Here is a 13480-nt window from a genome sequence, read left to right on the forward strand (position 1 = left end):
TAAAGCTGCACATTAATACTAGATCTTAAGTTTTAAATCATGGCTCTAGTGTATGAAATCTGTACATTACCTCGGTAATAATGGCTTTACTAAGTTTAACTCTCTCCATCTCCTCAGTGCAGTTCTCCAAGCTGTAAACCTTAGAGAGAGGTACAGGTCGGCTGTTCCGGCACAGCACTGCCTGGCAGGTACCCACGTTGGCCACAGTGAGGCTCAGGTAGCCTCCAGGCTCTGAGGGCTCATGGTGGATATAACACAGCAAGGCAGAGGCACCCAGTTTCTGTCCAGCCATACCTAGTTTCCTGTCCCATAGGAGAATACACAACAAAGCTGTTGTAAAACCCTAAAATTCACTGGATGTAGCCAAAATAACTGTAGTGAGAGTGCAATTATCTGTTTGTTATTTGCAAGCACAAAAATAAGTATTTGTTAAGAGTTACATTTACAAATTTGTCTTACCTGTGTGATGTTAGGAAAGTGTTGCTCATATACACATTGTCAATACTAGAGTGCTGCACTTCCTCACACAGCACATCTCCCATGGTGCACTGCAGCAGCCGGGGCACCTCCTCATTGCGGTCTCCATCAAAGATACCGTAACACGCTTCCATGCTGTCTCCAAACCGGTCTACGGCCAGCACAGACACACACAACCTGTCCCCAAAGAGGTATCGGCATTAACAAACAGATGACTTAGAGCCTCCCATACAGAGGTAAACCTCATACATAGTTCAGCTTGTGACACTGCAGCTCCAGGTCAAGGGAAACAGCAAGGGGTGACAGCTGATAAAAAACATATGTGGGCCCCTGCGGTAGCCATGACCCTGAAGGAGCAGCCAAGCATACTTAGCTCTCAACAGTGATGCACTTATCATTGTTACAGGCATTAGATCCAATTGAGTTATTAGGCTTCACTGCACCAGCAGCTCTTAAAAAAGATCCACTGACTGCCCTGATGCCACTGCTAGGCGCCTGCCAAAGATTCAGATATTGACTCTGTTAGACACCTGCTCTGTGCTTGTATGGCAACAACCCAACAGTATATCCAATGTACCAAAACAAGTTTTAAAAGACTGATTATGTGCCTGACAGCAGAAGACAAAAGGTAAAGCTGGGCACTTCTTTCAGACTAGAAAGGCTGGCTGAGGGAAGATGTTATTTGACATGAATGAAAGCTTTTTAGGTAAAAACAGATTTGTTTATACAATGAGCACTTGTGTACTCATTTGTTTATTTGTATATGACAGTTTGGAGAGATACTGTCTGCAGCTGAAGAAAATTAGGCTTTTTATGTTCACAAACAAAAGAGAACACACTGCTCACTTGTTCCTTTGGCCGCTCATTTCAGAGTAACTGTGGTTCCATGGAGTAGAGGTGCTCAGGGAGTCTCCTGCTGACGTGGTGGATTTCTGGTCTAATTTAAGGGTGGTGATGTGACTAAAAAAAGGAGAAGAAATACAGTAAAAGTATTTTAGATGACAGTATATATGTACTTCAGAATTTTCTACCACTACCAGTAATAAAGCTACAGTATATGATGTTTCACATGTAAGAATGATGCAATGTCCCTCCAGTATGTGTCCAGACAACTACAGAATACAAAGCCAAGGTTTCAGTGAGTAATTATTCAAAATTGGTCTGAGTTTTGCAACTCACCTGAAGAGGTTGAGAGTTTTGTGTTCTAGCATCAGGCTGTTGTTGCCTGTCAGGTCCAGCTCTTGCAAAGTGGCAGGCAGTGAGTCTGGCAGCTGGATCTCAGTCAGCTCATTACAGCTTAGATCTACGAGCTACAAAACATACGAAACACACTTGAGCTGAAACATGCTGAACATAATTATAAATAAACACACTTGTCAGGTGACGCAAACAGATCCACAAGAAGTCTGACCTTGATCTCGGGCAGATTGAGGATCTCTGGGAAGACAGTAATGTGGTTGGAGTGTGCTATGAGGGTATGCAGTCTCTTACAGCTGGACACAGTGGAGGGGATAGTCTTAAGCTTGTTCCCACTTAGATTAAGCTCCTCCAGCAGTTCTAGCTTACTCAGTTTACTAAAGACACACAAACATGACAGTGAAAAACTCCAGTGAGCTGAACAAGCAGAACACTTGCATTAAAAATGTCATTAAATTATACAGTTGAAGTCAGAAGTTTACATACACTTAGGTTGAAGTCATTGAAACTCATTTTTTAACCACTCCACAGATTTCATGTTAACAAACTATAGACTACGGTTTGCAATTGCACATGGGGACAAAGATCTTACTTTCTGGGGAAATGTCCTCTGGTCTGATGAAACAAAAATTGAACTGTTCGGCCATAATGACCATTGTTATGTTTGGAGGAAAAAGAGGGAGGCTTGCAAGCCGAAGAATACCATCCCAACCATGAAGCACGGGGGCGGCAGGATCATGTTGTGGGGGTGCTTTGCTGCTGGAGGGACTGGTGCAAAATAGATGGCATCATGAGGAAGGACACTTATGTGGATATATTGAGGCAACATCTCAAGACATCAGCCAGGAAGTTAAAGCCTGGTCGTAAATGGGTCTTCCAAATGGACAATGACCCCAATACTTTGAAAGTTGTGGCAAAATGGCTTAAGGACAACAAAGTCAAGGTATTGGAGTGGTCATCACAAAGCCCTGACCTCAATCCAATAGGAAATTTGTAAGCAGAACTGAAAAAGTGTTTACAAGCAAGGAGACCTAGAAACCTGACTCCATTACACCAGTTCAGTGAGGACGAATGGGCCAAAATTCCAGTAACTTATTGTGAGAAGCTTGTGGAAAGATATCTGAAACTTTTGACCTGAGTTAAACAATTTAAAGGCAATGCTACCAAATACTAAGTGTATGTAAACTTCTGACCCACTGAGAATGTGATGAAAGAAATAAAGGCCAAAATAAATCATTCTCTCTACTATTATTCTGACATTTAACATTCTTAAAATAAAATAGTGATCCTACTTGACATAAGACAAGGAATGACAACTACAATCAATCAAACTGTGAAAAACTGAGTTTCAATGTATTTGGCTGCATTTGGCGGCAATGTATTCAACTTCAACTGTAGAATATAAACATAAGGCACTATAAGTAGCATCTTAGATAATGATTCTTAATGATAATAATAACTTTATTTGTATAGCAATACTAAAAACATACAGAAAGTACTTTACAAAAAGCAGAAACACAAATCAGAAAATAGGCAGAATGAAGCAAACCAAGTTAAAAAGCTAAACAATAAAAACAGACAAAATGACAAAAAGACCTTATTATAAAAGGGAGTTTTAAAATAATAATAATGACCATTGGAAGTCAGTTGTTCACAAATGGTTGGAGCATCGGATATGCTGACTGACATGGAAGCTAAGTTAACACACCTGGCGGGAAAGGAGAGCAGCTGGTTGTAGGCGATGTGAAGCACCCGCAGGTTCTGGTGTCCCACCAACAGAGCACCACAGTTCTCATTTAGGTTGTTCCTCGTCAGGTAAAGCTCCTGCAGTGTGCTGAGGCTCTCCTCTGATTGGCTGCTGGGAGGAATACTTTCCAGGGCATTGGCTGACACATTTAAGTATTTTAGGCTGCGAGGGAGGACAAATAAAAGCAACACATGTGTTAGTTTTAAACAAAAAGTGTGTGCAGATCTCTGCACTGCCCATTGTGTCATAGTAAGGATTGCATTTACGAAGTGTACCCATCCAATCCTGTCTCATTTACAGTGGGTTTGAATGTGGGTGCCCATTATGAGTGATCTTTATATTAATTGGAAACTTTCTAAGTTCCACAAAGTGAATCCCCCCTGATCAGAGGCAGCTGGCACAAAATTATAATCTAAATTACTAAAAAACTAGATTGCTACAATACATAATTAGAGATGCAGTATTGTCAAATCAAAGGTCCACATTAATACATTTGTTAGTTTGGTTCTTTTAGTATGTAGTGATTTTCTGTGTAGTCTTTTCCACCTGTTTTAATGTTTAATTCTGTGGATATTACATGTTACTTCAGTATAACTTATTAAATCATATCAAAGAGTGAATATTAAAATGTAGGTATAGTTGGATTTAACATAAGGTTTATAACATTATTGACAAGCACTTTGGAGAGTGAGGCAGATTTTTTTGTCTTTGTGCATCAATTATGTTTAATTTTGTTTAAAGTAGGAGTTTGACTATGTGACAAGTGTTAATTTAAATTTTGAAGAGCTTAACAACTATAATTTCCAATTTATATGTCAGAGTGCTTGACGTATTTACAATTAAGATTATATTCAATAAAGCAGTCTGTGGCAGGATGATTAACATTACATTATTCTAACAACAGTTACCGCTACAATATTTGTCGTAGTATTACAACATTATGTGTTAAGTACGTAAGAACAATCCACAGATTTTGTACAGAATAGAGAATATATAGTAATGTTAGTGAAGGTACAAATGTAGATAGTTAAGGAGTCAGTTCAAGTCTGTGAGAGCTTTACAGGCTTCTGAGGTTTCTTCTTATTCTCACTGCACTGAAGAGGATACCCCTAAACACAGACCATTAATTCATCCCTGCAAGTGGAGCATTGATTTACATACTGTTGAACCTACACAGAGAGGAGGGACAGTAATTTGAGCTCCAGCGGTTCCTGTGTAATTGGTGTTGTTAAGTCATTGTCTGTGGGTATCACATACTGAACAGTATAAAACCTGTCCTTCTGACCCATGAGGGAGTGACCTTTGTCATGTTGCTGTTTTAAAACAGTCAGACATTATTAAAGTGCAATGATATCCCTGCAACCCACAAACATTACAATATTGTTTACATTTCGCTGGCCAGACCTTGTGGCTTTGTGTTGGATTTTACTGACTATGGAAATATGAATAAGCACAACTGTTAGTTATCAGCGAAGTTTCGATAGTTACAGTTTCGATGGTAACTAAGTCCCCTGAGACCGATTTGTGATTTGTGATTGGGCTATACAAATAAAATTGACTTGACTTGACACCTTTTGCATCATTCTTGAGTGTAACTGCTGCTCTCCCTTATAAGCTGTGCAGCTTTTAGAAAACACATCAGGAAACCCATCATGCACAAAGCAGTCACTGCCATTACGTCTCAGCATTAGAGACAGTAAAGTACATTAGAGAGCTTGAACTCCTAATGGGTGTTAAGTGATTTACCACACAGGAAATAGGAGGGCGAGTGAAGCTCCATTTATGGTCTAGAATGGTCCATTGAGCTAGACCACAAACCTTCCACTCACATTCTGCTTCATCCCCAAAACAATAAGCTACGATACTGTGACTGTCAACTGCAACCAAACAGGGAACTGCAGGAAGAGGAACCAACTTTTACTATTAAAGAAATCAAGTAATAGCATACAAAGTCTTGAGGAGAGGATGGAAAGGGAAAGGGAGTCGGATCAGAAGAGAAAAAGGAGGTAAGAGACTCACTTTAAGGCCTTGTAAAAGAGACTCTCAGGCAGCTCGACTAGCTTGTTGTGCTGGAGGTCTAGGGCTTCCAGAGGGACGTGGTCAAGTAGGTCAGGCACTCTCTGCAAATGATTGTTCCCTGCCAGCAGCTTTCTCAAACTCAAGCTGTTGAGCAGTCTGTTGGAGGCCAGAGGAGACGTTAGAGAGCCAGATTAGGATGTGAAAAAGGAGCAGACCAACAAAAAGGCAAAGAACTAAAGAACATCATCTCCCCGTGCAGACTTGACTACTTGTGAAGCTGGGGGGATGGGGTGGGGGGTTTCCAGGCATGGCAACCCATGCTAACTAATCCATCAATGACTTTTTCAGCTTGGCTGCCTAAACAGACTGGCACAGGAGCTTTTTATTCTCTTCTGAAACCATCACAGAGGTCATGAGTGGGTACAGTGGATAGAGGAATATTATCTCATTTGCAAAAGCTTTTCTGATGTCTCATTCAAATGCAAATACATGTGTTGAGGGCTGGCAGTGAATGATGAAAACTTTGAGCCAACAACTACAGGATGGCCCTGCTTTACAGTTGTACAAAGATACTGTCTTCCACAAACAGAGAGGTACCATCTGTTATCTGTGCCTTGTACTTACAACAATAACAACATTTTCAGGAATAATGAAAGTCAGTTTGGCATAAGAGTGAGTTGTTAAAAAGCATGACCATTTGTTATGTCACACCTGGTCCTCTGGACAAGATAGTCGGCTGTTTATAACACGTAGTTAAATAAATTCAAATTATGCAACACGAAATATGGATTTTGAGCATCAGGATTATCAAAAGAACAGAGCCAGTAAACCTGGAGGGAAGCTCAGACAGGAGGTTGTGCGTCACGTCCAGCATCTCAATCTTTCTGCAGTCACACACCCAGTCCGGAAGGTACTCCAAAAGGTTCCTGTCTCAACACACACACACATATGCACAGAGAGACACACACGCAAAGACTCAAAGAGAGCAAAGCTGGCATTTTGCTTTCAATTGTACGGACGAGTAAACAGTTTTGACATTATAATAAACAGTAGTAATTTTAAGTATGCAAATGATTATTTTAATAATAACACAGAGTCCGCACAGTAAACAATGGAGGTTTACTTGAAAAGGGGAAATGTACAGATTGTTCCTTCACTGGGAATTGGATCAGAAACAGAAAACAGTGTATTTCTATTTCTAACATAATGAAGAGTTTACTGCTTAATTACAGGCCTACATCCACCAGGTTATAAACATGGATACCAAAAATTAAGTAGCCTTAAATTGTATGCATGGGTCAAAGGTCTTGGCCAAATATCTATTTAGATCTATTTAAATCTATTTTTTATTAAAAAGATAGGTTGAGGGGCTCTTTTTGTACATATTTGCCTTAAACATTATAGCGTAGCATATTGTAGAGCTGCCATTAGTTTCCTTGGGCATTATGAAAAAGAAAAAGTGATAGGGCCAAACTGTTGAGGAAAAAGAGCAGACTATGAGAGAAAAAACAATGAGTAATGTTTACTACATAGCAATTAAATCTGCAGACCCCAAACTAATACATTTTCTGACTAACATTATGAGTACTGCAAATTCCTCTGTGCCTGTAAAAAAAATCTGTAAACACAGATCCCGTGGCCGGCTCTTATTCCCAGCCAGAACTCACTGTGATAAGTCCATGTGTGTCAGCTGGTTAGGGACTGGATAGATGTTGACTGTAGTAAGGCCTACGGGCAGATAAAAGCAGCAATCAGCACCTAAACATCTGAACCCTTCACATGCGCCTTTATGAGATGAATGTATTACTAAACATACAGACATTTACAGCCAAGTGAGGCAATAACAGCAGCTAGTTGACCCTCTGTTTGACTCACGGTTGCTGCTGGCGTGAAGCATGCGCAGTGTGAAACCGCTGACTGTGAGTGACCCCAGCTGGTTGCGCTGGCAGTGAAGAGTCTCCAGGTTGCAGATGCAGCTCAGGTCCAGTGTGTCCAAGCAATTGTCCCTTAAGTCCAGCTGGGTCACCTGGTTCACTGCCTCTCGAGTCTCACTCTTCACACAGCGAAGCCCATTCAGTCTGCATTATCAGGGAGTACAAGGGATGAAATTACTACTTCGATGTATTAGAGTTACATCATATAAAATGTCCAAAACAGGTGGTAAACGGTACAAACTCTGGTATGTCACATTTGCAATAATTAGACAAAATATGTTAGTAGTATGGTATTTATTGCACACATTACTGGGAGACTATTACAGCTATTGCTGCTAATGTTCATCTTTATGAATATAGGGATGAATAATAGAAAACACTTCCTACTCTAAAATTCACCTTACTTGGAGCTCTAGTTTATGGTTTAACATTTATCGAGAACAGGGCAATGAACTATACTGTTGTGAAAATCAGGGCATGCAGAAAATTCAACATCAGTTGAAAACTCCAACACTGTAGCACTCTTCTTAGAAAAATAATTTATAAATGTTGGAGTTAAATAATGACAGATTTTAGACAAGTTGCACGCATCCGGGTTCATCCAGGTTTCATGAAAAATCAGACTGGAACTCTCTGTCCTGTCGTTTGTATTTAGTATTCTATTTCTTTAAACAGTCCCCAGATGGACAACAAATTGTAGAGAAATTCTGAGCTCATGACTGTCAAGGCTCTCCCTGATCCAATCCTTCCTGTTAATAAACAACAATTCCTCTTTTATGAGAGCTGTCAGCCCTTTAATCCACCACAGGTGCACCTTGCCCTTATAAACAACGTCTGCCGTTGCCAAACCACAACTTAACTCTCAAGGTTGAGTTATTGTCTGGCTGTGGGTGGAGCAGTGGTTGCCGGTTTGATCCCCAGAATCATAGGAGAAATCTGGGCAGGAAAATCAGTGAGTAGAACATTCCCATCCCTTATTACACCATCACTGAACCCCCATGTGCAAGAGGCTTAGCCCCCAACTGCTCCTGAGGAGCTGTTAAGAGGCCAATAAATTTGTATGAGTGTAGTTGTGGGAAGCTTCCAGGTGTGAATGTAGGTGTGAAGCAGGGCACGGCTGAAAAATAGCATTTGTGCTCAGCAAACTTGGCATCTATAAATAAATGAGAGGTGAGGAATGGAGGAATGGCTGAGGTTCAGAGTAGTGTTTGTGTCAGGATATTAATCTTACTGTCAATGCTGGAATAAGAAGTACAGAAGGGAAATTTTGGAGACAGATGGCAGTACAGGGATATTTTCCATCAGCCCTCATACTCACTGAATGATTGACAGTGATATGGAAGCTCCGTTTCCATTATATATTACATATTGATCTGACGTTATGCACACAATGATGGATGGCTTTATTAAGAGAGGAGGAAGAGAATGACGAGAGAAAGAGAGAGAAGAAAGAGACTAAGGCAGTACAGAGGCTGAGAGCTGTTTATTCCCTGGCTGGCTTTTTACCGGAGGTCGATGTTTTTCAGATGGCTCATTCTGGCCAGAGTACACAACTCCAGACTCTCCACTCTGTTTCCAGCCATGGCCAACTTGTCCAATGCACTCAATCTCTCCAGCACAGCAGGGATGTGAGTGAAGTTGTTGAAGGAGAGCCCTAGACTGTTGAGCTGGGACAGGCCACCCAGCTCATCAGGCAGGGAGCTGAGGTGGTTTCCATCCAAAGACAGCGTCTGCAGGCTACAGGACGGAAAGGACAAAACATGTCATGTTTTCTTTTATTTTACTTCAAAGACTGGTCAAAATATCTGCTTGTGTCCATTTGAAGTTACAATAATTCATTGTTTACTGAGCACCATCCTACATTAAGCAGGTACACAGGCTGGATAGATTTAACATCCTGATTTAATCTGGTTGCATAATGTAATATTTTAACTTCATGCTTTTCACTGTCTCCATGAGAGCCTCAATCCAGACTTTCTGAGAACATTAATTATGTGGACAATGGCTTGAAAGTGCAAATCACATCAACATTTGAGAGAACAAATGAAAAAAAGCAAAAACACAATAACATTACACAAATAGAAAACACCAAAATTCAGAAAACCAATTAATAAAACTGAAATCCTGATATTACGAGAAATAAATCATTCCCTTTCTTATTCTTTCTTATTTTCTCTCAGCTAAAGAAAAGTACAAATTAGGCAAACACATACATTGTGTTTTCTGTTTGGTTCATTTGTTTTCAATGTTATGCTTTCCCTTTTGTTGATTAGCTCTGAAAATGTCATTTTGTTTTTGCTTTTGTTAACTTGCTTTTTGAAACGTTATATACCGATACATAGACAGATTTTTGATGGTTAAGATATAGCAAAGAAAAATATCTATCTTTTTGCCAAATGAGGTATGTTTACAGTTTGCTGTATTTTGTGACTATTGCTTTTGGGATTTAGTCCTTGTAGAATTACTTGATGCACCTTTGCAGAAATTATTTGTCTATCTCATGCAGTTCTAACATCTAACTGAATATATGTGTCCTGTATGTTCATCCGCATCTCACATATGTACATTAAGAAATGTATACATTACATCTAAAGTATGAATCTATGTACTGTATGCAGCGTATGTATTGTATGTACATGTATATGTGTGTCAGTGTATCACACCTTTGAAGATTGCCGATCTGCACGGGGACGGTGTGGAGACTATTACAGGAGAGGTTGAGTTCAGTCAGAGTGAGAATCTCACACATACATTCAGGGAACACACCCAGACGATTGTGAGACAAGTTCAAGCTCTTCAGCTGGGAAAACCTAAAGACAAAGAGAACAGCATGTAGGACATTTAGCATGTGTAGGAGAGCAAAAACTTTTACAAAAATAAAAAACAACTAAACTTTTGCTCATTTATTTAAAAATAACACAATAATAGCTTTACTATGATACAGCATTGTCTTTGTGCCAGGAAAAAGGTACAAAAATGAACACAGAAACAAATACAGAGTGCTTGTTTTTCTTCAACCAAAAAGCCATCTAAGTGATCTATGAGGCATTTAAGTTTTTGTTTGCTGTTAGTTCCACATTGGGAAACAGAAGATGACCTGCCAAGCACGGCGTGGTGCTGAGAATAAACAGTGAAAATACAGAAAACTTGAGGTGACCATCCACCAGCTTCAGAGCAGAAGCAAAATTTCTCTGCGGAAGACTCAATGAGACAGACGAGCACCAGCATAGTAGCCGACCTCGTACTGTGGTCCACATTCTAAGTGCACTGTCTCATCTGCGGAGCTATTTGCTGTTCCTCAGGAGAATGCAGAGGACAAGGGATGTGAATAAAAAAGAGGATATATGGTAAACTGCAGTAAGGCTTGAAATCCCGGGTGAACACTGTGGAAATTAGATACTGTATATCCATTCCCCCACAAGTCCACCACTGTGGGAGTTTTTGTGCTGTTATTTGTGCTTCGGGCTTGCACCGTGTTATTAAGACAGCTTTGAAAGCAGCTGGAAAAAACAGCCAGCGGCCCCGGCAGGGAAGAAAGAACAGCGTTCACAGTGAAAAGTATTTATATCACCCCCATAGGTGCCTTAGTATCACTAGTTTATGATGTTTCCTAGATGTGGCTAGGCCAGTCAGTGTCTGCTAGATTTGATGAAGTTGATATAAAATACTGCATGGATGTGTGTTTCCTAAACTCTCGAATAAAAACACATCCCAAGCATCAGTTTTACTGTGTGTGTGTGTGTGTGTGCACGTCTTTCACATGTCAAAGAGACTGGGCTGTGATGAATGAAGTGGTGCCGTGCTCCTGCACAGTTACATCTTCCATATTAACCTTCCTCTTGTTCCCCCAGGTGCTGTAAGCGGTGGAGGTGCCGGTCTTGAGTCACAGCTGGTTAGAGTACAGACCTCATTACTTTATCCTTGCATCCTCTTTCTAAATATACAAACAAGAAGGAGGGTGCACCAGAAATGGAGGAGGAGAAATATATATTGTAGCAGTGCAGGATATTGAAGTGTAGATCGTCGTCTTCGCAAGTAGCAGATTAGGGTCTTATATAACATAATATAATGTATAAACACATCCCAGCCAAGCGATAATGCTGGAGGCATACAACAAGAACTAATAGAGACATTTGCAGACAATTAATATTTAATAGTGGTACATCTAGTAATAAATTCCGCTTTTTTAAATAAGCTAAATTTGCAGTGCAGGACTAGACATGAAGCTAAATGCCTATTTGACTAATTTGATTGATGACAGCTTTGTAGCTTTCTTCTAAACCCCCAAGTACCACAGTAATATGCTGCTTCATTAATCTCCACTGGGAGGCTGGAGCACAGGGTCAACTACATAACAGCACCCAAAAAATTCAGTAGAGATTCTCTGTCGTGTTAAAACATATTTCAGCAAGACAAATTCTTACTGTAATCTCTTGTTCTCTTGCTGAAGGTTGTTCACCTTCGTTGCATCCTTCTATCAGCAGACGTTCAGCTAAAATTCTTCAGGTTAAGGATGTGTGATTACCTGGGGAGGTGGAGCAGGCCTCCAGGCCCCTGTAGGCTCATGAAGTTGTGTCGCAGGTTGAGGTGAGTGATATCCTGGCTGTAAAACAGATATTCTGGCACCGTTTCCAGACTGTAGCAGGACAGGTCCACCAGGCTCACTGTCTGAGACACCACCTTTATACACACACACACACACACATACAGAGTTTAGAAAACTGTAAGTGGATACTAGAGTGGCTATATTTTTTTGTGGTTGGGGTGTCAGAACCACATTTTTCATGTTTTTTTTAATATTGCAATTTTGACACCAAAATATGGCTATTATGGCTGCTGTCATCTTGCAGTTGAAGTAGTCTGTGTCCAGATTCTGTAGATGGAGCATTGTTCCCAAAACTTAACAGTATTTGTATTACATGCCTTGTCAACTTCTCCTGAGCTGACTCTGGATGCAGTTCAGGCACAGCAAACCACAATAAAAACGACTGGTAGCCGCAGCATTACGCTTGTATATTTTCTAAGTTTTTGAAATTAAATCACATTCAGAGGTGGTGCAATAATACAGTTGTCAGGCAAAAAATCTAAAACGAAGAGCTGTGCCGCTCCAGCTAACTTTAGCTAACACCTTCTGCTTTATTTAACAACTATTAGCTACACTATCTCCCTATCCTCATGTGACATTAATAGCTTTACAATGTAGGACTAAAACCCCATTTTTAGGGCATACTAACTGCTTACCAACGGCTTTCCTATCAGTATCAACAAATCCAATTAAGAAAACCAGCATCCTCCCTTGACCCAATAAAACTTCTTTCCTTCTTGAACAAGAACTCTACTCAGAAATATAAGAACAGTTGATCAACATTATCAGGCAGCAAACACCCAAAACCTCGTGCCTTGTTGTGAACTCCAACCCCAAGAGCACAACTGCTGGCTTCACTTGTGAAAGTGTGACAAAGTTTTTACCTAAAGAGAACTTGGACAGTGGAAACAACTACTGTAGATTTGCCTCAGATTATGCAAGCAGCCGGTTTATTTGCCAAGAAGTGACTTCAGACAGGCAATGCCCCAGTTTCCAGAGCAATAAAGTTTATCTTCCAGAGGAGCACTGTCATTGTGAATTAAGAAACAGAGTAACTCTTTAATATGAGCCTGTTACAGTCAGGCCTCAGCAAACATGTGTGGACATGCTGTACACTGAGTTGCCAGTTCATTAGGTACATCTATCTAAAACTAATGCAGTCTAATACAACATCCCTGCAATCAATCCAATCCTCTCAAGGTTATAATGTTAATTTTTTAAAAACTGCTTTAGAGAGGATTTAATTCAATGTTATAATCATTTTGATGGCTGGAGTTTGTGGTGCTGTTGAATTGTACTGTGTTAGGCTAAGATAGTGTTAAGCCCCGAGGGAATGAATGTGAGACACACAATGTCTTCACAAGTAGCAAAACCAACGTGTCTGTGATTATATCTACATGTGTGATTCTGTGCTGTGGCATAATTCAAATCTCAGTCTCCTTTCGCTGCTGTTACAGTACGTTTACACAGATTTGTCTCATTTCACAAACAAAATGCAGCTGAACAGACCCTCGCTCATCT

At 40.3% G+C, this 13480-nt stretch overlaps 1 protein-coding gene across 1 annotated transcript in view; it reads right to left on the reverse strand.

Annotated features, from left to right (window-relative positions):
* phlpp2 (PH domain and leucine rich repeat protein phosphatase 2) overlaps positions 1-13480 on the reverse strand; it is a 41284-nt gene that overhangs the window by 6133 nt on the left and 21671 nt on the right. The window contains exons 6-18 of the mRNA XM_067589434.1: positions 11900-12054; positions 10038-10184; positions 8881-9111; positions 7316-7518; positions 7108-7168; positions 6271-6366; positions 5441-5596; positions 3383-3583; positions 1889-2051; positions 1657-1787; positions 1324-1437; positions 460-654; positions 71-302 (exon numbers count right to left, since the gene is read on the reverse strand). Of these exons, the coding sequence (XP_067445535.1) occupies positions 71-302; positions 460-654; positions 1324-1437; positions 1657-1787; positions 1889-2051; positions 3383-3583; positions 5441-5596; positions 6271-6366; positions 7108-7168; positions 7316-7518; positions 8881-9111; positions 10038-10184; positions 11900-12054 (2085 nt within the window). The remainder of the gene's footprint in view (positions 1-70; positions 303-459; positions 655-1323; positions 1438-1656; positions 1788-1888; positions 2052-3382; positions 3584-5440; positions 5597-6270; positions 6367-7107; positions 7169-7315; positions 7519-8880; positions 9112-10037; positions 10185-11899; positions 12055-13480) is intronic.

Source organism: Thunnus thynnus, chromosome 1, assembly GCF_963924715.1.
Source record: "Thunnus thynnus chromosome 1, fThuThy2.1, whole genome shotgun sequence".
In the NCBI taxonomy this organism is placed as follows: Eukaryota; Metazoa; Chordata; class Actinopteri; order Scombriformes; family Scombridae; genus Thunnus; species Thunnus thynnus.